The 25,261-nt window shown below is 46.7% G+C and overlaps 1 protein-coding gene across 4 annotated transcripts in view; it reads right to left on the bottom strand.

The window, feature by feature from the left end:
* Positions 1-25,261, bottom strand: part of QSER1 (glutamine and serine rich 1) — a 564,431-nt gene that overhangs the window by 329,976 nt on the left and 209,194 nt on the right. For all 4 annotated transcript variants that reach the window (XM_069223515.1, XM_069223516.1, XM_069223517.1 and 1 more), the window contains one exon: positions 9,493-9,764. In XM_069223515.1, coding sequence (XP_069079616.1) covers positions 9,493-9,764 — 272 coding nt within the window. The remainder of the gene's footprint in view (positions 1-9,492; positions 9,765-25,261) is intronic.

Genomic DNA, 25,261 nt, shown 5'->3' with positions numbered 1-25,261 from the left:
GTACTCTAGGACAGTGCAATGGCAGAGTCGAGCAGAGCGTTGTAGAGTTGAGTAGTGTAGAGTAGTGTAGTGCAGGGCTGTGTGGTTTGGTGAGTCAGAGTGTAGCGGCATAGAGTGGAGTACAGTGGTGTAAAGTGGAACGGTGGGATGGAGTAGAGTGGAGTAGTGTGTCGCAGAACACAGTGGAGTATAGTGGCATGGAGTGGCATAGAGAGTTATGTAGAACGTCGTAGAATGGCACAGAGTGGAGTGGCCTAGAGTGGAGTGCCCTAGAGTGAAGTAGAGTCTCAAAGTGCAGTAGCGTTTAATGGAATAAAGTGTCAGAGTGGAGTGTTGTACAGTGGACTATAGTGAAGTGGCATCAAGTACAGTGGTATAGAGTAGATTGGCACATACTGCATTGGCTTCGAATAAAGCAGTGTAGAGTCCATTGACGTAGAGTGCAGTTACACAGAGTAGAGTGGTGAAGGGTAGACTGCAGTGGCATAGAGTGCAGTGACTTAGAGAAGACTGTTTCAGAGCAGAGTGAAGTGGCAGAGTGCAGTGGTGCCGGGAAGAGTGTAGAGTGGTGTAGAGTACAGCATAAGTAGAGTGAATGAATGGTTTATTGTGCATGGTTAATTAAAATGATTGCATACAAAAAAAAAAAAGAACAAAGTGCACAGCAGCAATACATAAAATACAATACGGTTAAAAGTTACTCAATTTTCCGATCTATCCTTAATAAATATTTAGTAAAATGACAATTTAATATAAGGTCATTGGATTAAAACAAGCAAGGATTGCTGGTGGCATGAGCAAATTCCCCTAGCTAAAAAAGCTGCCCAAAAGAGCTTCCTTCTGTCATGCATAAGGGCTGGATATATGTAAACCAAATCCTTCTTGAAAGCTCTACATAGACAACAGCTGCTTTGTTCGCAGGTCGTTAGCCAAGGAAGTCTGTGCAGTAGGGCTGGTAATTGGCCAAAGCAAAAAAACAAACTTCTGTTTTAGGAACAGTGAGTAACCAGAAACTAGGTAGGACTTAGATTTTAAGAGTTTGTAATTCTGTAACACCATCCAGGCATGAGATCTTTTGGACAGTGTTGCCTTATCTGCCTCTACCACCAGCTTGCTTGTCATGCTATGGATCAGCTTTTTTAGGGCAGTGCATGGTAGAGCAGAGAGATAGCCCTGCAGTGTCTCCAGAAAGGAACTCTGTGGCAAGAGCAGGAATGAAAAAAAGAATATCAGACAGCAACATAAAGAGGATCTATAGACTTCTCTGTACAATATATTACATATCTTAGCCAACGGCAGGTGTACACTGTTTTTGTGGATGAATGCCTGGCTGCCAAAACAATGTTACCGACTTCAGGAGGAAGGTTGAAAGCTGTCAATTGCCGCCGCTCAACCTCCATGCATTAAGGAACAGAGTTGACAAGTTCGGGTGGAGGACCCTCCCCTGCTGCTGCAACATAAGATCCTCCCCAAAGGGCAGCCTGATCAGAGGATCAATGCTCATTTTCAGAAGCTTGGGACACCTGACTCTCCTTGTCCATTTCGGAGCCACAAGGATTCCCTGGCCCCAGTTCTTCTTGAGAACTCTGAGCAGAAGTGTATGGGTGGAAAGGCATACAGGAGGCATGAGCTCCATTTGCGACGAAAAGCGGCGCTGAGCGAGTGCCACCTTGGTATTTCCAACGAACAATATTGCTGATAATGCATGTTTGCTTCAGTGGCAAAGAGATCTAACCAAGGCTCTCCCCACTGCTGAAAGAGACCTTGTACCACCTCTGAATGGAGACACTACTTGTGATCCACTAGGCATCGACAGCTGAGTTCATCCGCCCTGTCGTTCAGAGAACCTGCCAGGTGTTGAACCACCAGGTCTATGCCGGGCTGTTCCAGCCAGGTCCAGACATGCAGGGTCTCTTGATAAAGGGTCTACGATCCCACCCAGACTTGCTTGTTACCACACCACATGGCGATGGTGTCATCTGAACACCTGCACTAAATTCCCCCTTGACAGTGGGAAGAAATGCCTTCAACACTAGTCAGATCGCCCTGAGCTCCAATATGTTGATGTGGAGTCTGGATTCCGCCAGAGATCAGAATTCGCTGACCTCACCTCTCCCAGATGATCGCCCCATACCAGGAGTGATGCGTCTGTCACTACTGTGAGGTCTGGTTAGGAAAGGGAGAAAAGTCTGCTTCTAACCCAATCAGGGTCAGTTAACCACCACTGCAGGTCTCTCGCAGTTCCCTCCAAGATCTGGACCATGTCGGAGAGATTTTCCTGATGCTACGCTCACTGGGACTTCAGGTCCGACTGCAGAGCCCACAAATGCCATCTGGCATGTTTTATGAGAAGGATGCAGGAGGCCAACAAGGCTAGCAGCCTCAGAGTCATTATGACCGAAATCCAGGACAGAGGCTGAAACATCAGTATCATTGTCTGAATATCCTGGACTCGCTGCTCAGGAGGATAAGCCCGAAACTGCACTGTGTCCAGAACAGCTTCTATGAAAGAGAGCATTTGAGGGGAATTCAGATGTGACTTCAGCACATTTATAGTGAACCCTAGCAAATGCAGGAGGTCTCCCGTAGTCTGGAGGTAGGAGACGATAGCCTGGGGCTGTGGTGAATCCATTTTAGTTTCCCCATGAGACACAGGAGTCAGCTTAGCCTTTGGCTTGCAGCCCTGTGTCCCCGTTATCTAGTGACCTTTTACCTATTTAGCTTCCACTGTTTTATTTCATTTATTTTATTATTTCTTTTAGCTTTCGCCATGTGCTTACATTTTATAAGAAATGTTTTGACTTCATTATCAGTGCCATTCTGAGAAGGCGTCATTATGGGTAACACTGATACTCGTAGGTTTTGTCGCCATGTTCATTTCCCACTTACGTGTGATAGGAACATCATGCGCACTTGTCAGGGATTGCCGACAAGTCTGTACAATATCACAAGTTTAGGAATATACCTGCGTCAGGGATCTTACATGACCTGCATAAATACACCTCACACGGACAAGGTGATAAGAGAGGTTCCTTCCAGATGCTATCTATGCTGCATGTCAACTTGCTGCAGAACTCAGCCATTGTGTCACTACGGAGTCTGACCTCGCGACCTTATTCAAAGGTACCGAGGGTTGGGGGGAGGCGCTTCTCATGGACATGGTACTGGCAGATTGAGTTTATCATACTGAGCTCACTAGGGTAGAGAATTAGGATTTCTTGGGTAGGAATTGTATATCAAATGTTTATTGTTAAATGGTTGGGGGGCTTTATATTCACAACTCTCATTTTCACAATTCTGCTTACTGTTCATTATCCTATTCGTGGCAACACATGCATTTTATCGTAGATTGCAGCCTTTTCAATAAATATAGTGATAACTCGTGCATCTCTTTCATTGCCTTTGTGTGTGTGAGACTTGTTACTAACGAAAGAAAAGGGTAACTTCTGTTTCACCACGACTTCCCTGAGGTCTAATCTAGAATCCATGAGTAAGGCTGCCAGAAGTCACCTTTGCTTTCTGAGTTTTGGTGAGGAACTGCTTGTGAGCCGGGAGGGTGGGCCAACAGTTGCGACTTGTTGTAAGAGTGACTCAGTCGCCTGCAAACACAAGTGCTGTCATCCCTAAACCAGCAGTCTCGCATAGGAGCGAGAGTCCAAATACACCAGGGCAAACTCACCTTCAACAGCCAGTCGTTGAGGTAGGGGGAAGACTGAAAAGCTTTACCTGCGCAGATGAGCTGTGACCACCGTTATCACCTTGGTGAACATCCGAGGGTCACTGGTAAGGCCAAATGGCAGTAAGGTGAACTGAAAGTGTTTGTGGCCTACTTTGAACAGCAGGTAATGCCTGTAGGCTGGCAGGATGGGGATAAGAAAATATGCATCCTGAAAGTCCACCTCAACCATCCAGTCTTCTAGGTCAGACCAGACCTGAGCCAACATGAGCATCTGGAACTTCTTGAGGAAGAAATTTACGGTCAGCAGGTCTAGAATAAGACAAAGACCCTCGTTAATTTTGTGTATCAGAAAGTAGCAGGAATAACAACCAATACCTACTTCTGATATCGGTACCCTTACTATGGCTCTCTTGGCCAAGAGAGCCGCAACGTCCTCTCGGAGCAGAGACAAATGATCCTCTGCCAGCCATTCAAATGTATTTGGAATTGAAGGAATGGAATGAAAAGGCAGGGCATAGCCCTTCCTGATGATCGGAAGTATCCATGAGTCAGATGTTATAGACTTCCAGTGGAGGAGATGATGGCATATTCTCCCTCCAAATGGGCAAGCATGGTCCTGCAGATGCAAGCTAGGTGGGCTTAGATGCTGCAGCTGCTCGCGGCTGTGTGGTAGACTACGTGTGGCCTGTAGGCCCTCTAGGTATGAAGGCACATCACAACCATCCTCGCATACACTGAGTTGGTTGTGTAGGGTGATGGCTTGGCATAGGTCTGGTGCGGTGCCACGCCCCTTCTGTAGCAGACGGTGGATGAGGGGTCACCAAGAGGCCCAAGGACTTGGCTGTAGCCCAAGAGTCCTTGAAGTGCTCCAGCGCTGAGTCTGCCTTCTCACCTAATAGGTGAGTGCCATTGAAGGGCATGTCCATCAGATCTGCTTCAACATCCCCTTGAAAAACCAGATGTCCTCAGCCAGACGTGGCACTTTAAGGCCACTGTCGACGTAACCGCTCTACCTAGCAAGACAGTTGTAGTCAGTTGTATCCGGTCTCGGAGGAGGCCCGCACCATACTCTCCCAAACGGTGAAAGACAGGAGGGATGAAGCTAAGTTCACCATACAGCGGCGTAGAAAGCAGTGGCGCAGAGTAGAGTGGCATTAAGTTCAGTTGTAGAGTGCAGTGTTGCATAGTAGAGTGTCACAGTGCAGAATGTAGTAGCATAGAGAGCACTAGTGTAGAGAGCAGTGGCATAGATTGGAGCAGAGTAAAGGGAAAGTGCAATGGTGTTCAGTGCAATGGCAGTGTAGAGTGTTGTAGAGTACAGTGGCGTACAGTGGAGTGGTGCAGACTAGACTGGCGTGCAGTGGAGTGTACTGGTTTTGAGTACATAGGCATAGAGTATATTGATGATGAGTGCAGCGGCGGAGAGTAGAAAACAGTGGCTTAAAGTGGAATAGAGTGGTGTAGAGCAAATTGTTTCATAGTAAAGTGAAGTGACAGTCTGCAGTGGCATGGAATAGAGTGTTGTAGAGTGCATGTAGGAAGATTGCTCTGTATATACTATCTCAAAGTAAGAGATAGTGTGCCTAGAGTCCAAGGGTTCCCCTTAGAGGGAAGATAGTGGCAAAATTAGATAATCCTAATGTTCTATTTTGTGGTAGTGTGGTCGAGCAGTAGGCTTATCAGAGGGTAGTGTTCAGCATCTGTTGTACACACACAGGCAATAAATGAAGAACACACACTCAAAGACTTAACTCCTGGCCAATCGTTTTTATATAGAAAAATATATTTTTCTTAATTTATTTTTAGAACCACAAGTTCAAGATTTTAAGTAACTACATAAAATGCAAGGTATTCAACACAGGTAAGCTAGGAACTTTGAATTAGAGAAATAACATACAGTTTTTGTTAAAATGGCAATAAGCTATTTTTAAAGTGGACACTGCAAAAATCAACAGTTCCTGGGGGAGGTAAGTATTGGTTAGATTGTGACGTAAGTAAGACACTTACAAGTCTCAGTTCCTGGGCATGGGCAGCCCACCGTTGGGGGTTCAAGGCAACCCCAAAGTTACCACACCAGCAGCTCAGGGCCGGTCAGGTGCAGAGGTCAGTGCCCAAAACACCTAGGTGCCTAAGGAGAACAGGGGTGCTCTGGTTCCAGTCTGCCAGCAGGTAAGTACCTGCGTCCTCAGGGGGCAGACCGGGGGGGGTGGGGGGGTGGGGGTTTGTAGAGCACTGGGGGGTTGGGGGCTTGGCCACAAGTAGGCACACAAAACACACCCTCAGCGGCACAGGGGCGGCCGGGTGCAGTATGCAAAGCAGGCGCCGGGTTTTGCATAGGAAACAATGGAGGGACCCAGGGGTCACTCTAGCGGTGCAGGCAGGACACAGGGGGGCTTCTTGGGCCAGCCACCACCTGGGCTAGGCAGAGGGTCGCCTGGGGGGTCACTTCTGCACTGAACTTCGGTTCCTTCTGGTCCTGGGGGCTGCGGTGCAGTACTTCATCCAGGCGTCTGGTCCCTTGTTACAGGCAGTCGCGGTCAGGGGGAGGCTCTGGATTCTCTCTGCAATTGTCGCTGTGGGGGTCCAGGAGGGTCGTTTCGGGCTACTCACAGGGTTGCAGTCGCCAGGGAGTCCTCCCTGTGGTGTTGGTTCTCTGGATCTCGAGCCGGGGGTGTCGGGTGCAGAGTCTGAAGTCTCACGTTTCCGGCAGGAAGAGTGAAGTTCTTTAAATTACAAGAAAGTTGCAAAGTTGTTGTTGAAGTTGAACAGAGCCGCTGCTCACAGGAGTTTCTTGGTCCTTTGGTTCAGGGCAGTCCTCTGATGCGTCAGAGGTCACTGGTCCCCGACGGATGCAGTCGCTGGTTGCAGGTTTTCGAGTCAGGAGGCAGGCCGGTAGGGCTGGGGCCAAAGAATTTGTCGTCTTCGGTCTTCTCTGCAGGGCTTGTAGGTCAGCAGTCCTTCTTTGTTAAGGTTGCAGGAATCCGATTTCCTGGGTTCTGGGGTGCCCCTAAAAACTAAATGTAGGGGTGTGTTTAGGTCTGGGAGGGCAGTAGCCAATGGCTACTGTCCTGGAGGGTGGCTTAACCGTCTGTGTGCCTCCTCCCTGTGGGGAGGGGGGCACACCCCTAATCCTATTGGGGGAATCCTCCAATCTCAAGATGGAGGATTCCTAAAGGCAGGGGTCACCTCAGCTCAGGGCACCTTAGGGGCTGTCCTGACTGGTGGGTGACTCCTCCTTGTTTTTCTCATTATCTCCTCCAGCCTTGCGCCAGAAGCGGGGACATTGGCCGGAGGGGCAGGCATCTCCACTAGCTGGGATGCCCTGTGGCACTGTAACAAAAAAGGTTAGCCTTTGAGGCTCACAGCCAGGTGTTGCAGTTCCTGCAGAGGGAGGTGAGAAGCACCTCCACCCAGTACAGGCTTTGTTCCTGGCCACAGAGTGACAAAGGCACTCTCCCCATGTGGCCAGCAATTCGTCTGGTTGTGGCAGGCTGGCAGAAACTGGTCAGCCCCACACTAGAAGTCAGATTGGTATTCATGGGGCATCCCTAAGATGCCCTCTGGGTGCATTTTACAATAAATTCCACACTGGCATCAGTGTGCATTTATTGTGGTGAGAAGTTTGATACCAAACTTCCCGGATTTCACTGTAGCCATTATGGCACTGTGGAGTTCATGTTTGACAAACTCCCAGACCATTTACTCTTATGGCTACCCTGCACTTACAATGTCTAAGGTTTTGCTTAGACACTGTATGGGCATAGTGCTCATGCACATATGCCCTCACCTGTGGTATAGTACACCCTGCCTTAGGGCTGTAAGGCCTGCTAGAGGGGTGACTTACCTATACCACAGGCAGTGTGAAGTTGGCATGGCACTCTTGAGCGGAGTGCCATGTCGACGTAGTCTTTTTCTCCCCACAAGCACACACAAGCTGTGAGGCAGTGTGCACGTGCTGTGTGAGGGGTCCCCAGGGTGGCATAAGACATGCTGCAGCCCTTAGAGACCTTCCGTGGCATCCGGGCCCTTGGTTCCAGCGGTACAATTTACAAGTGACTTATCTGAGTGCCAGGGTTGTGCCAATTTTGGAAACAAGGGTACAGTTTAGGGAAAGAACACTGGTGCTGGGGCCTGGTTAGCAGGGTCACAGCACACTTTCAATCATAACTTGGCATCAGCAAAGGCAAAAAGTCAAGGGGTAACCATGCCAAGGAGGCATTTCCTTACAGTGCAGTGTTGCAGAGTGCATGGTGCAGAGTAGATTAGAGTGGATTGGCATAAAGTGCTGTGGCAAAGAAAGCAGTGTGCAAAGTAGAGTAGTGTGAGTGCATTGGCGGAGTGCAGTAAGTGGTGCTAACTAGAGTACAGTGTTGTGGAGTGGTGTAGAGTAGGGTGGAGTCGGATAAAGTGGAATATGCACAGAGTGGTAGCGAACTGCCATTACAGACCATGCATCTTCGACTGAAATGACCATTCATTTGCACAGATATACAGTTTTACAGATAAAAGTATACAGCGCAAAACCAATGTGTGGAAATGTCATCACCTATTGTATTAATTTGTTTCCGCCACACTTCAGAATTACCAAAAATGTGCTTCATTAGTGCTTCCCATACTCTGAAATATCTGCCAGTTCATATACAGACAATATCTGGCAGTTCATATACAGACATTTAAATGTTGTTTTATGGTGGAAAACAAAATAACATAGTACATTATATTCTGAAATATCTGCAAACACCATATACAGACATTTACCTTTTGTTTTATGATAGAGAACAAAATAATATAGTACAGAACACGAGTAGCCTGCTAGAAAAAAATAAAATCTTACAGCCTTGCTGTCTCACATGGGTACTCACCTGGTTTGTGACATAAATGCTCTCACTTTGAAGTCAGAGAGAGAAAAGTAAACACCATGTACCCTGGAAGACAGAGCGTGACTTTGACCTCTGCCTTTGAATGCACAGTAAATGTGACAAGATAAGAACGAGATTTAAAGGCCTATTTACGGACATTCCCTTACTGGTGAAAGAACACTGTAAATAGAATTTGGGCAAAGGAAGGGATGAACTCAAGCTGGAGAGCCTAAAACAAAAAAGCTAGCAAACAAAGTGGGCAGATGTGAATTACAAACCACAAAGTCAACGGTAAGCGTTGGGCAGAAAGTATTCCCAGGGAAGCTTTCCAGATGTCCCCAAGATGTAGTTAGCAAACCAGACAGCTGTGATGTCTGGTAGGCTTCGACCTAAAAAGCAGCAAGGTGACAGGGAGAAAGGCAACATGGTGAGAGGGAGAGGGAGTGAATCATTTAGGACATATTGCGGAAACAAAGATCAAGACGCATATAACGAGTAGAGAGACAAACAGAAAAACTGTGGGAGACAGATAAAGAGATACAGAAAGAAAAACATTAAACATCAAAGATACAGGACAGCAAGGCAGATAAAGAGGTCTGAGAGAGAATATAGTCCCATGCCTTTTCAAAAAAACCTCCAGCATTGATGAATTTCAAAGATTTCATGCTTTACTGAATAATTTCCTACAGGCCTACTAGTAATCCAGGAACATGTACTTCCATGTCTGGAATTTCCAAACACCGTGAGCCATGGAGTGCACCAGAACTGACCTTAATCATGTAACCCATCCACTGTTTCTGTTTCGCAACAAACTAGAAATCTCTGAAATATGTCTGCACTGGTTCTAAGCCATATAAAACAACTGTGAATAAATAAGAGTTAAAAGAAAAAACTACGTACAACAAGCAGTTATTTTAGCAGTCACCTTAGATACAATTGAGCAGTTGGGATTACCTTTAAAACATCCATATCTTCAAGTTTAACTACAAATTCATCTCGTTCTCTGAATGTTCCTTCTCCTCCACTGTCAGACTGTTCATCCTCTGTGAAACCTTCAAATGCAACTGTGCCTTGTAGTTTAATCAAATTTGCATCAAAGAAAGGCAGTGTGGGTGTTTCTATTGCTTTCGGCTTTTCTTCAACTTTTATTGCTGGTGCAAAGGTACAGGGGGGCTCTTGTTTCACATTAGGGGCAACAGAGGCGGCAGCATTGACCTTTTCAGAGTCTGAATAACAATAAAGGAAAAAATTGTTAGGTAGACTCTAGTGAAAAACGCAAGAACGTAAACTGTTACAGTGTACATAACTTTTGATTATGTTTATACAGTCCAAGAATAACGATAAACGCTAAAGTCTCGGATATGGACTTTAAAATCATGCCATTTCAAATACTATCTGGCAATATAAAATTGTTCACGATTTCTTTTTGGCGACCTCCCGTCCAAATGAGCCATTCGGAGACCACCATCTTCAGGTACCGCCCCACCACCTTCCAGTGTGTGCTCTCCTTGCTTCTTCTGTCCAATTATCATGTAACACCTTTTTTGTAAACTGCTCTTTTTATTTATCTATGTTTTTTTATTTGGTGAAATCAAAGTCAAGACATTTACAAATTAATTTTGAATTACAACAGCACAACAAAAACCTTAATTCTTGAATCACAGTTTTACAAATAAAATTACCGCATCTAACATTACAATGTAATTATATGAAGTCTTCCTAAATTTCAGCATCTCCCCGCCCAGGCTTTAGAACTATTCTGGTTGTCAAAGTCTGCCATGGTGTTAAAACCATTTAAGCTTCATCTTCGAACCATATGGGTTCCTAAACGGTGATGATCTAACAGCCTCGCATCTCCCAACTGAGTGATTTATTATGTGGAATCGAAAATGTTCAAACTAATTGGTCCTTTCTTTTCGGGGTCCAGACCAAAGTTTTAAGCCTTACATTTTTGTGGGACTTCGCAAAATGTAAAAAATCGGAGACGTCATATCTAAACAACATTTGATTCATAAAAAAATGTGTCATGTCAGGTGACCATTATAAAAATATGAGGAGAAATGTGTAAAAGTAGCAAAGTAGTACTGTTTTAAATCTGGAAGATCTAGGACACAGTCCTCGGTGACTTATACAGTACATAAAGTGCTAACCGTTGTGATTTATGGCCCCATAAAAAATGCGGAGATCGAACTTTCCATATCATAAAAAAAAAAATCTATATGCATAAAACATGGAAGGGAAGAAAATAGAAAGTTAAAAAGCGTCAAGATCGACATCTGAACTTAAAGTGGGTGAGCATTTCATTTATTAAGGATGGACCTTATCAATTAATGGTTTCAAATTCAAGTCATAGAGGTCGTCAACCATGGACGTTGTATACAACTATCCCTAACTAACGCTTGGGATTCGGGTTTAAGGGCGTAGTTCTTCTAATGAAGGGTCTATAGTGCAGTTTGTTAATAAAATCTCAGTTTTCGATTTGTTAATTTTATGCCCCCCCCCCCCCCAACCCCTCAGCTCTTGAAATTCAGAAAAAAACTTTATCAACTTTACATTGGACATCGAAATCTGGTTTTAAATTCAACGTTATGTCATCACTGTAGAGTTTGATTTTTGACATTTCGTCAATTGGAGCATTAATCTGGTTACACTTTTGAATAGCCATCGTAAGTGGTTCAATGAAGAGTGAATAAAGTAAGTAACACCCCGTCTAGTTCTGTGCATAATTATGCATTGTCCTGCATCAACAGAATTTATAATAAATCTCGCTTGTGATCTTTCATGAAGATGTCTTAACATAGTGATAAACTGAGAAGAAAACCAAAAGCTTTTACAATCAGATAAAGACCGTCCGAACTGACCAAGTCACAGGCCTTTTTGTTGTCTAAAGAAAAGATAAGTGCCGGTATCTGTCTAAAGCTTCAGCTAAATAGTGTGGATTTGTCGACAAATGGCTACCTACTTATCGACCAGCCTACTTATTATCAAATTCAATATATTCGCCAATAGTTTTGAAACTATTTTACAATCTGAATTGAGCAGACTAATTGGTTGATAAGAATTCAGATCTTCTGGATGCTTATTCTTTTTAAGAAAACTAAGCATCACTACGGTATTAGAGGATTCCGGAACCTTCCCACCCTGTAAAATATAATCGGAGTTGGACAATAACCAGGTTTAAAATTTTAGCAAATTTCTTAAACTTGGCAGGAAATACATCTTCCCCACATGCCTTTTCAGTTGCTAAAGATTTAATCATGTCCGCAAATTCTTCTAATGTAACCAACTTCAATAAAGATTTCCTAGCATGTAGACCTAATAATGATAACAGGTTTTCCAAAAAAGCTTGTAATCTATTGTGATCAGTGGATTGCCATTGACTATACCAGCGGCTATAATGTTAAAGAACTCTATTTTAAATACTTTTACTATCCACCAGTCTGATATTAGTATCTGGATCTAAAAGTGATTTAACTGTATTTGTTCACTGCTTTAACTGTTTTTTTGCACTGAATTTTTCCGCGCTTGCCAGGCTAAAAAGTGGCCCACATATTTGCACTTGTCATAGACCTGCTGCATAAAGGCTCTATTACTTTGAATAAGTCTGTTGGAAATGGCCCTTTCTTTGGGGTTCCCCTGACTTTTTGCTTCTGACCTCTTGTTTTTATCCTGTGCGGACTTTCGTTTTTGCTGGCTTTAGGGCTCTGGGCACTTTACCACTGCTGACCAGTGCTAAAGTGCAAGTGCTCTCTGTCTAAATGTTGCTGGTTGGTTTATCCATGATTGGCATATCTAATTTACTATTAAGTCCCTAGTATCGTACACCATGTGTCCAGGGGATGTTCATAGAGGAATCATTTGCATATAAATATTTCAGCGATATTAAATACTATTTCTGTTTAATTAACCATAAATCAAATTCCATAAATGAATAAATCTTCAAACAGAGTGTAATTTGTTTATCAAAAAATTGAATAATTTTTAGATATTCACTACTAATATATTCATCAATATTGCAAAGCAACAAAGATAATTTTTTAGTTTTTATACAAATGCACTGGTGACCCCTCTACTTCCCAATCCCTTTATATCCAAGGGAGAAAGGGTGAGCACCAACACTCCTGACTCTCCAACCACAAAAGTTTTGAGTCCTATCTGCAGTCTTTCAAACAATCAGAAATCGCTGCTAATGGACTCTAGCAGCTCATGTGATGAATTCCGTCACAGAGAGTATAAGGTCGGCCCTTCTGTCTCCCAAGGCTCAAACCGTCCATGAGACCATCCTCAGGACAATGTGTCAAAGTGGATTAAATCACAATACTTGTTGCTCTCAACATCAACTTGTTAGAAAAAACACTGCTTAATCCTGCTCAGGCCTGAGCTTTATGATTGATTCGAGCCCGGCAGGAGTTTACGTATCTGTGGTGAATTTACATCATCCTTTCTTTATACTGGAGTAACTGACTAGCATTGGATGTGCTGGACAAAAAGGATTAAGCAGTGCTTTTCTAGCAAGTTGATGTTGTCTTTTGATGAAGTTGGTTTTTAAATGGAAAGTTTGAAAGTGCCACTTTTAGAAAGTGGGAATTTTCTTGCTTAACCATTCTGTGCCTCTGCCTGTCTGTGGAATACACATCTGGGTCAGGATGACATTTGGGCTGTTTGTAAATTCACTATAGACAGTCACACAAAGGGAGCGGATGTGTGTTCTCCATACTCTGATGAGTCTTCCTGGGCTAGAGTGGTGGGAGGAGCTGACTCTTGCACCTGAACAGGGGTGTGCCTGTCCTTACACAAAACAGTCTCCAACCCCCTGGAGTGTCTCTGGTGCCAAGGCAGGAAAGGCAGAGACTTGTGCACTAAAAAGGCTTTCCTCTGAAGTTTGCCTACGTCAAAGGCAGAAAGGAGTATAAATATTGGAGCTCTGAAGCCACAACTTTGGAACACTTCTGGACTGAGGACATTCTGCCAGGAAGGAGAGCTAGATGCCTGCCTCTCTGCTCGTTGCTTTGTTGTGCTGGCCTGCCGCTTGCTGCTTCTGTCCTGGGAGTGAAAGAACTGGACTACGCTTTCTACATCCTGCTTTCCAAGATTCTCCAAGGACTTGAAATGACCTTGCCTCCTGTTAGAAGTCTCAGGGACATCGAAGGCTTCATCTGCCAGTGCCTGGGCTCTTCTGCTGAGAGCCCTGACTTGCCAAGTGGGGCCAACTCCAGTCCCTGAACTCTTGGAAGTGTAACCTGGAGACCTGAAGAAGAAAATTTACACACCAACGCGTTGCGGCAGAAACAAAATCGAAGCAGCGCCTGTCCTGTGGCAGAAGAATCAACGCAGTGTCTGCCTCGCAGCTGCAGAATCAATGCAGCACCTGTTTCGGCGCGGCTCAAACAACACAGCCCATCTGGATTTTCCACACAACATCCCCAGGGCATCAATTTCTCATCAACACCGCACCACGGTAAGGAACCAAGGCTGCGTGTCAGGAAATCAACGCATTGCCTTTCCTGCAAGGAAAGAATAGACACATCACCTCCGTGCGCAGTAAGGAACCAACACGTTATGCTTTTTGACCTCTCCTGCGGCCTACATCGTCTTTATTTTGACGCATCCCAGGTACTCTGAGTTAAAAAGATACAACCATTGATTCATATGGATTAAGACTCATTGAAACCTTTAAAAAGTGCTATCTTTACTAGTGTATGTTGGATTGTTGTTTTGGTCTTGCTTTATTCAGATAAATATTGGCTATTTTTCTAAACTGGTGTGGAATCCTTTTGAAGTGTTTTCACTGAGTTACTGTGTGTGTACAAATACTTTATACATTGCCTCCAAGATAAGCCTGACTGCTCATGCCAAGCTGCCAAGGGGTGAGCAGGGGTCATCTTAGCTGTGTGGGTCCCTTACCCTGACTAGAGTGAGGGGCCCTACATGGACAGCGTACAAACCACTGCCAACTAGAGACCCCATTTCTAACATACCTCATTGCAATAATAATCACACATTTTTTTACCACTCTATTTCAAGAGCTGACGATTCAGTGTATTTTTTAAATAAATAGCTCTCTTGGGCTTGTTTTATTTGATGCGCTAGCTGCTTTCTCCTTTGTTTTGAACTTTGCCTCCCTAAAATGTCTTTAGATATATTAATGTCTCTTACTGATGCCTTAAGTGCATCACCCTCTATATCTAACTTTGCAAATGCAACAAAAAATACTGAATAATTTCCTTCCCCATTTTATTAATGCACAACTCTTCCTCTAAATATGATTTATTTAAGGCCCATCTGTGAGAGAAAGGAGATTTGCGTATATCTGGAATCAGAGAACCCGTTTAGGTGATGGCCATATATATATATTTTTTTTTAGAGTAATGCTGGCTGAGACCAAAAAAATCCAATATCACAGCAGACTTAAATAAGGCCAAAACCCAAAAGTATTCCCTACAGTTCAAAATATTTCCTCAAGTGTCAACCAACTTTAAGCCCTGCTTATACTGCGTCAGAATCTTTGCAGTTTTACACTTATTTTGTCTAGAATGGGATCCTTGAGAAAACTCAAATTGCCTCCTAATATCACTAATCCAGGATATATTGTAAAAGACTGAAAAAGGTCAGCCAGAGATTCAGAATGATCTTCTATTGGAGTATAGATTGTAGCTAATGTAAAACACAATTCAGTTATGCAATTTTCAAGCCCATCTACCATTTTTGTCCACCTGGGAGGTTATATTTTCCATCTGCAAATTCTTATTGATAAAGATAGACACCACTCTATGTGCTGCCTGTGAACAGGACACAGTTTCAAACTCGGACCAGATGGAAAACACAGAAAAGCTTGCTGTATTTACAGGACTCGAAAAATCATGAAAATGTACTAGACCTGCAGATCGAGTAACATGAATAATCTACTTGACCATAACTGTATAAGGGTCTCAAATTGTGTGATCCTAGTCAAATACTTTAGTTTACCGTCGCCCTTTTCTTCATTGTCACATATGAGTGTGCCTTCAAATGTGAGCTCAGCATTTCTGCTGTACACAAAAACATCTTTGTTGAATTAAATAGACTAAACGTTTGCTCCGTGTACAAAAATAACCTAACCCACACATAGGGAACATATGATCCATTACTTGCCTCTTAGTTTACTAATAGCATTCCCATCAAGACACAAGTGTTTCTCTGTTTATGTTTAAACACTCACTTTTAATAAATATATCACTAAACCATGATGTGGTTTCACCTGTCATTTACAGACGTAACATTTCAAGAAATGTCCAAAAACCTTTCCACTAACTTGCAGCTTCACTGATGAAACTTATAATGTATTAAAAAACTGTGAAAATTGAGTTTAAGGAAACATATTTATTTTTTGCACATAACCAAGTGTTCTCAGTAAAGTGTTATTCAATAAAAAAAATTTTTTTTCCATCACACGGGTATACAAACAATGGGCTTTCAGAACTACTGAAATATATTTTAGAAATGTTTGTACAGTTGACCTAGGTATTTAAATGTTGTGGGTAAGGAAAAACCTGCAGTGAGAAGGAAAATTAATTGTAAGACAAACTGACTTTTGACCTCTGTCTCTGAACACAGAGCAAATGTGATGAGAAAAGATTTAAAGGCATCTTTATTGCTCCTCCACTTTCTGACTGAACAGAACACCTGTTCTTTGTCAACTCACCAGAAGAGGGAGTAGGTCCTAAAAAATAGCCCAACCTGCTAAAATATCACTTGCAATAGGGAGTGGGCGAGTAGACTTTTTCAATGCCTGATTTATATTCTTTATATGAGTTTCTTGAATGAAAATTATACTGTGGACAGGCCCAATAGCGATTTTTCTACAGCAGGCCTTTCACGCTCATTATTCAAATCAATGGTGTTAAATTAAAGAACCTTCATATCGTCTTTCCCTAGTAAATTAAACGTTTCTAAATATTTAATTTGGCTAGTATTACTGCGGTCCTTGTGTGTCTTAACATAATGGAGGCCATATAACCCTCTGCCCCTTGCTGGCTTAATCTGCATCTATCCATCTTGCAATTCCATATTCCTTCTCTCGCTTAAAATATCCTACTAAGAAAGTGCAATTGTTCATTATAAATATCAAATCGCACATACTACTCTGAAATAAAGTGCAATATGAATAAAGTGCCTAAGCGTTAAAGTGCCTAAATGCATAGGTGTTTAGATGTCTAAGTAAGATGTCTAAAATCTACTAGTACCTAAATACTGCATGACATATCCATCTGATCCCTAAAAGGCAAGGATACCATACTTGTTCAGTTTCACATAGATTAAGCAGCACATCTCTCTGTTGATAATGATTTCACAATTTTTTAACACTGTGATAATCCCACCATCACAAACACCCAACCCTCCCCGCTCCACTGATCCTCTTGCCCACCCAACCGTCCTTGACCCACCCAGTCCAATTTCACCTTCTCTACACAGTGAGCCCCCAGGGGGAAGATGCCTGCCATCCCTCCCAGGAGAAAGGCAGACACCCGCTGGACAGGGGAAAGGCAGACAACAGCGGGAGGGAGGGTGGGAGGGGAAAGGCAGACAACAGCGGGAGGGTGGGTGGATCGGGGAAAGGCAGGCAACAGCGGGAGGGTGGGTGGGTGGCTTGGGGAAAGGCAGACAACAGCGGAAGGGTGGGCGGGAGGGGAAAGGCAGACAACAGCGGAAGGGTGGGCGGGAGGGGAAAGGCAGACAACAGCCGAAGGGTGGGCGGGAGGGGAAAGGCAGACAACAACGGGAGGGTGGGCGGGAGGGGAAAGGCAGACAACAACGGGAGGGTGGGCGGGAGGGGAAAGGCAGACAACAACGGGAGGGTGGGCGGGAGGGGAAAGGCAGACAACAACGGGAGGGTGGGCGGGAGGGGAAAGGCAGACAACAACGGGAGGGTGAGCGGGAGGGGAAAGGCAGACAACAACGGGAGGGTGAGCGGGAGGGGAAAGGCAGACAACAACGGGAGGGTGGGCGGGTGGGTGATGAAAGGCAGACAACAACGGGAGGGTGGGCGGGAGGGGAAAGGCAGACAACAACGGGAGGGTGGGCGGGAGGGGAAAGGCAGACAACAACGGGAGGGTGGGCGGGAGGGGAAAGGCAGACAACAACGGGAGGGTGGGCGGGAGGGGAAAGGCAGACAACAAAGGGAGGGTGGGCGGGAGGGGAAAGGCAGACAACAAAGGGAGGGTGGGCGGGAGGGGAAAGGCAGACAACAAAGGGAGGGTGGGCGGGAGGGGAAAGGCAGACAACAAAGGGAGGGTGGGCGGGAGGGGAAAGGCAGACAACAACGGGAGGGTGGGCGGGAGGGGAAAGGCAGACAACAACGGGAGGGTGGGCGGGAGGGAGGGGAAAGGCAGACAACAACGGGAGGGTGGGCGGGAGGGAGGGGAAAGGCAGACAACAACGGGAGGGTGGGCGGGAGGGAGGGGAAAGGCAGACAACAACAGGAGGGTGGGCGGGAGGGAGGGGAAAGGCAGACAACAACGGGTGGGTGGGCGGGAGGGGAAAGGCAGACAACAACGGGTGGGTGGGCGGGAGGGGAAAGGCAGACAACAACGGGTGGGTGGGCGGGAGGGGAAAGGCAGACACCGGGAGGGTGAGCGGGAGGGGAAGGCAGACAACAACGGGTGGGTGGGCGGGAGGGGAAAGGCAGACAACAACGGGTGGGTGGGCGGGAGGGGAATGGCAGACACCGGGAGGGTGAGCGGGAGGGGAAAGGCAGACAACAACGGGTGGGTGGGCGGGAGGGGAAAGGCAGACAACAACGGGTGGGTGGGCGGGAGGGGAAAGGCAGACAACAACGCGTTGAAAGGCAGACACCGGGAGGGTGAGCGGGAGGGGAAAGGCAGACAACAACGGGAGGGTGGGCGGGAGGGGAAGGGGAAAGGTAGACAACAACGAGAGAGTGGGCGGGAGGGGAAGGGGAAAGGCAGACAACAACGGGAGGGTGGGCGGGAGGGGAAAGGCAGACAACAGGAGGGCGGGAGGGGAGAGGCAGACAACAGGAGGGCGGGAGGGGAAAGGCAGACAACAGGAGGGTGGGCGGGAGGGGAAAGGCAGACAACGGGAGGGTGGGCAGGAGGGGAACAGCAGCCAAGGGGCAACACAGACACCCGACGGGGCAGCAGACAACGGAGGGAGGGCGTGGGGGAGGAAGAGACAACACACAGACGGCAGGGGGGGGGCAACACACAGACGGCAGGGGGGGGCAACACACAGACGGCAGGGGGGGGGCAACACACAGACGGCAGGGGGGGGGGGCAACACACAGACGGCAGGGGGGGGCAACACACAGACGGCAGGGGGGGGCAACACACAGACGGCAGGGGGGGGCAACACACAGACGGCAGAGGGGAGGGCAACACACAGACGGCAGAGGGGAGGGCAACACACAGACGGCAGAGGGGAGGGCAACACACAGACGGCAGAGGGGAGGGCAACACACAGACGGCAGAGGGGAGGGCAACACACAGACGGCAGAGGGGAGGGCAACACACAGACGGCAGAGGGGAGGGCAACACACAGACGGCAGAGGGGAGGGCAACACACAGACGGCAGAGGGGAGGGCAACACACAGACGGCAGAGGGGAGGGCAACACACAGACGGCAGAGGGGAGGCCAACACACAGACGGCAGAGGGGAGGCCAACACACAGACGGCAGAGGGGAGGCCAACACACAGAGGGGAGGCCAACACACAGACGGCAGAGGGGAGGCCAACACACAGACGGCAGAGGGGAGGCCAACACACAGACGGCAGAGGGGAGGCCAACACACAGAGGGGAGGCCAACACACAGACGGCAGAGGGGAGGCCAACACACAGAGGGGAGGCCAACACACAGACGGCAGAGGGGAGGCCAACACACAGACGGCAGAGGGGAGGCCAACACACAGACGGCAGAGGGGAGGCCAACACACAGACGGCAGAGGGGAGGCCAACACACAGACGGCAGAGGGGAGGGCAACACACAGACGGCAGAGGGGAGGCCAACACACAGACGGCAGAGGGGAGGGCAACACACAGACGGCAGAGGGGAGGCCAACACACAGACGGCAGAGGGGAGGCCAACACACAGACGGCCGAGGGGAGGCCAACACACAGACGGCAGAGGGGAGGCCAACACACAGACGGCAGAGGGGAGGCCAACACACAGAGGGGAGGGTGGGTGGGGGGGGGGGCCAACACAGACGGCAGAGGGGAGGGTGGGTGGGGGGGGGCCAACACAGACGGCAGAGGGGAGGGTGGGTGGGGGGGGGGGCCAACACAGACGGCAGAGGGGAGGGTGGGTGGGGGGGGGGGCCAACACAGACGGCAGAGGGGAGGGTGGGTGGGGGGGGGGGCCAACACAGACGGCAGAGGGGAGGGTGGGTGGGGGGGGGCCAACACAGACGGCAGAGGGGAGGGTGGGTGGGGGGGGGCCAACACAGACGGCAGAGGGGAGGGTGGGTGGGGGGGGGGCCAACACAGACGGCAGAGGTGAGGGTGGGTGGGGGGGGGCCAACACAGACGGCAGAGGGGAGGGTGGGTGGGGGGGGCCAACACAGACGGCAGAGGGGAGGGTGGGTGGGGGGGGGCCAACACAGACGGCAGAGGGGAGGGTGGGTGGGGGGGGGGGGCCAACACAGACGGCAGAGGGGAGGGTGGGTGGGGGGGGGGCCAACACAGACGGCAGAGGGGAGGGTGGGTGGGGGGGGGGCCAACACAGACGGCAGAGGGGAGGGTGGGTTGGGGGGGGGGCCAACACAGACGGCAGAACCTCACCGTTGCAGGAACTGTAACACCTAGCAGTGAGCCTCAAAGGCTCAAGCTTCGTGTTACAATGCCCCAGGGCACTCCAGCTAGTGGAGATGCCCGCCCCCTGGACACAGCCCCCCACTTTTGGCAGCAAGTCCAGGGGAGATAATAAGAGGAGTCATCCACCAGTCAGGACAGCCCCTAAGGTGTCCTGAGCTGAGGTGACCCCTGCCTTTAAAAATCCTCCATCTTGATTTTTGGAGAATTTCCCCAATAGGATTAGAGATGTGCCCCCCTCCACACTGGAGGCACAAAGAGGGTGTAGCCAGCCTCCAGGACAGTAGCCATTGGCTACTGCCCTCCCAGACCGAAACACACCCCTAAATTCAGTATTTAGGGGCACCCCAGATCCCAGGAAATCAGATTCCTGCAACCTGAAGAAACAAGAAGGACTGCTGACCTACAAGCCTGCAGAGAAGACGGAAGACAACAACTGCTTTGGCCCCAGCCCTACCGGCCTGTCTCCAACTTCGAAAACCTGCAACCAGCGACACATCCGACAGGGACCACCGACCTCTGAAGCCTCAGGACTGTCCTGGACTAAAGGACCAAGAAACTCCAGTGAGCAGCGGCTCTGCTCAACACCAGCAACTTCTTTGGAACAAAGAAGCAACTTTCAAAGACTTCACGTTTCCCGCTGAAGCGTGAGACTTCACAATTTGCACCCGACGCCCCCGCTAGAGATCAATAAAACAAACACCACAGGGATAACTCCCCGGTGACTGCGAGCCTGTGAGTAGCCTGAGACGACCCCCCCTGAGCTCCCACAGCAACGCCTGCAGACAGAATCCAGAGGCTCCCCCTGACTGCGACTGCCTGTAACTAGGGACCAGACGCCTGGAACCAGCACTGCACCCGCAGCCCACAGGACCTGAAGGAACCGAACCTCAGCGCAGGGGTGACCCCCAGGCGACCCTCTACCTAGCCAAGTGGTGGCTGTCCCAGGAAGCCCCCCCTGTGCCTGCCTGCCCCGCTAGAGTGACCCCCGGGTCCTTCCATTGATTCCTATCTGAAACCCCGACGCCTGCTTTGCACACTGCACCCGGCCGCCCCTGTGCCGCTGAGGGTGTGTTTTGTGTGCCTACTTGTATCCCCCCCAGGTGCTCTACAAACCCCCCCTGGTCTGCCCCCAGAGGACACAGGTACTTATCTGCTTGCAGACTGGAACCAGAGCACCCCTGTTCTCCATAGGCGCCTATGTGTTTTGGGCACCTTTTTGACCTCTGCACTTGACCAGCCCTGAGCTGCTGGTTTGGTAACTTTGGGGTTGCCTTGAACCCCCAACAGTGGGCTGCCTATGCCCAAGAACTGTGACTTGTAAGTGTTTTACTTACCTCACAAACTAACCTTTACTTACCTCCCCCAGGAACTGTTGATTTTTGCACTGTGTCCACTTTGAAAATAGCTTATTGCCATTTTTACGAACACTGTATATGATGTTGCTTTCATTCAAAGTTCCTAAGTTACCTAAGTGAAGTACCTTGCATTATGTGTTTACTTCAAATCTTGAACCTGTGGTTCTTAAAATAAACTAAGAAAATATATTTTTCTATATAAAAACCTATCGGCCTGGAGTAAGACGTTGAGTGTGTGTTCAACAAATGCTTAACACTACCCTCTGATGAGCCTACTGCTCGACCACACTACCACAAAATAGAGCATTAGAATTATCTAATTTTGCCACTATCTTTCCTCTAAGGGGAACCCTTGGACTCAGTGCACACTATTTCTTACTTTGAAATAGTATATACAGAGCCAACTTCCTACAGTGGGCAACAGACAACAGAGGAAGAGCTGGTTAGGGAAACAGCACAAAGATAGTGTGTTGGCAGGAGAGAGAAACACTGTGAGGGGGGAAGCACAGGAGGTAGGCTGCTGAAAAAGACAGATTTTGGTAGTGTGCTTAACATAAAGAAAAAAAGTTGCACCTAAGAAAATGAGCAGTGAAAGGACAAGTAATGCGTCCATGCTCCAGAGAAGAAACAAACACACAAAGATGAAGGAAGCCTACAGCAGCTGACCAAGAAAACCCAACCAACGTTAAGCAATGGGAGGCCTGTAAGCCCACTTTCAGAAAACAATATATCTCACAAGAGACATACATGCGCTGTAGGGTATATAGTTAGGTGTGTATGGTAAAATTAGTGACAAAGGATGTAGATGGTGGTGTTGCAAATAATGGTAGTTGTAGGTAATGGTATAGGTTCTATGAGGAGACACATGGTGTACGGTACAGGTTTAGTGTTGGTGGTGTATGGTAGAGTAGTTTGGATGGCGTTGGTGACAGTGAAATGTGTGAGATGGATGGCAGTGTAGGCTTTAGTGGAACTTTAGATAGTGATGTAGAACATCTGTGGAGTGGTTTGTGATATAAACAGTGCAAGAGATGGCATAACTGTAGAGTGTAGGAGATGGTGTAGGTGTGGACGATTGTAAATAATGCGTGTGTGTTCAGTCACATTTTCATACTTGCCATTGTGAGCTCCCACTCTAAGTGTCAGATATCAACCAACCATGTGGGAGAGCGGGATGGGAGAGGGGGATGGGGGAGACTCCAATGACACCATGCTTACATCAATACGAATACTGCATAATTTGTGGGGGCAGTAAACTCAAAGTGTCCTGTAACTTCCTGTGTCATGCCACAGTCGAGTCACAAAGGTAACAGGTTGGCCCCAGCCAAACCTAAACACTAGTACCCACTCTAACCAAGAGCAAGGTACAAAGAGACACCAACATTTTCCATATGAAACTGTAGAAAGTTGAGGGGCTGTTGAAAAGATAGGAATAGTGGAAATCGATCAAGCCTTCTCTAAAATACATTTATATGACCATGACTGTACCACAAACATTTCCTTCAAAAGTGAAGATTAAATCAGTGTACCAAAAGTTAGTAAAAATAAACTTAAGCCTCTGGACAGATGACCATAGCAAGAGAAAACCACTGGGATAAGAGGAGAAAGGTGAAGGGCTCAGTAAGACACAAGGTTTAAGCATGTCCTACTAAAGTATGAAGCAGACCACACAGGGATGGGGGTAAGAAGCAACACGGAAAACAGGACTGTGGGGTGGAAGAGAAGGAGAAAAACAGACAAAAAATAATTATATAAAGTCATTCCACAAAACAACACAAAAATAAAACCTTGCATCAGGTTACTAATACCATGTTAAAGTATGATACAATGTCTTATCTTGCAAACAGCCAAGTGCAATTAGCTAATAATTCAAGAATGCTCAAAATGACCCAAGCAGATGTAAGCGCCAGAAAACCACAGGTACATGAGGCAATGGTCCAATCTGTGTGCAGCACCTCACATGAACTACAAAAACATTAAATAGTTGTCAAAACAACAAACATAGAACATAACCTCAAATGACCAAAATGCCTGGAGTAGAAGTAATATCACATACCTATCAACTCCGAATGCCATCACAAAGTGACAGCATATGACATTCACTCTGAATAATGTCAAATGCCTATGTACAGGCAGATCGTCAAACGACCAATCCATCTTTCAGCTCTGTAGGCTTAGACTAAAATGAACAGTTACATCTCCTCTGTAGTACAATGTGAAATGTCCACAAAAGGCTCAGTTCTGCATGCATAGTTTGTACCAGAGGTAATTCTCTGCATGTAACCCCTGTGCAACCAAACCATGTGCATAATTCTGTCTCAAATGCATATTGCAGTCCTATCTATCTGTGCAGTCCTATCTAACTTCTGAACTCCTACAAATGGGCTAGACAGAGTGGATTACCAACCGTGGCATTCAGTACATTCTAAAAGAGTAATCAATTTCACATGACAAAACTGAAATTCCAAAATGTTTAGATCCTGTGGCATTCCAATTAATAGGAACAATACCCCACGTTTACTCATGCAAAAATAGGATCCTTTGTTAGTGATACAACTCTTTGGACATGCAACTATACAGACAACACGCGTTTTGTCCCCTCAAGGCCAAGCAAGCCTGGGGCTTTTTTAAGGCTGAATATACAGTATTATAAATAACAGAACATATAAAAAGCATAGGATATATTCAGAACCAAATGGTGATAAATTAGCAAAAACACACAGCATCAAAAATACATATATGCCCAACCACAGGCCACATGATGCAGCCAAATGTAGCCATGGGAAAAATGCATAACAAGAGATGTGAAAAGAGTGAAAGCAGGGTTACAAAAATAAAAAAAGAGGAAAGAGTACAATTAACACAAATTTTAGAAAGCCTAGAATTTATACATAGTGCATAAGCGCATTTAATTATCATTATATATTAGGCAGAGTTGTTGCCCATGCCTCTAATAGTTATCGAAATGTATCCAAATATATATTTAATTACATGACATCGTAAGCAATATATTACAGATTAGATAGTATATACATAGCAAAAATAAACGTCAGTAATTACATCATATATTGATTACAAAACCCGTAAGTCATACATTACCAGGAACAACATAAGTTTTAAAGGTCCAAAATAGGTCCAGGTTCAAACGTTCATCATAAAGGATATTAATCATTTTCCACAAAGTATCAAAAGAAAAAGGAAACAATCCCATGAGTATAGCAACCTAATACAAAACTAAGGATAGTATGTGCTCGTATTAGTCCAAGGACAAAGGTTATACTCCAACCCTGTTGTGCTGCCTTAAGTTGTTGTGGTAAAGAGTGTGCAAACTTCACCTTGGGGAGGGCAACCTCAAATTCTTCACCAGAAACCTGCCAAGCGGATCAGAGGTCATAGACCAAAACACACTGAATGGTAAGTGAGGTATAAGACCGTGTGGAGACAGCCAAAAGGTAAGGGGTGAGAGGAGAAAAACTGGAAGAAGAAAGAAAACAGAGGCAAGAGATGAGATAGGTTGGAGCTTACCAAACGTAAGTTCACGTCAGGCTTCAAATAGAGCAAA

This window comes from Pleurodeles waltl, chromosome 3_1 (genome assembly GCF_031143425.1).
Source record: "Pleurodeles waltl isolate 20211129_DDA chromosome 3_1, aPleWal1.hap1.20221129, whole genome shotgun sequence".
Taxonomy (NCBI): Eukaryota; Metazoa; Chordata; class Amphibia; order Caudata; family Salamandridae; genus Pleurodeles; species Pleurodeles waltl.
This window is presented reverse-complemented; position numbering and strand designations above follow the sequence as displayed.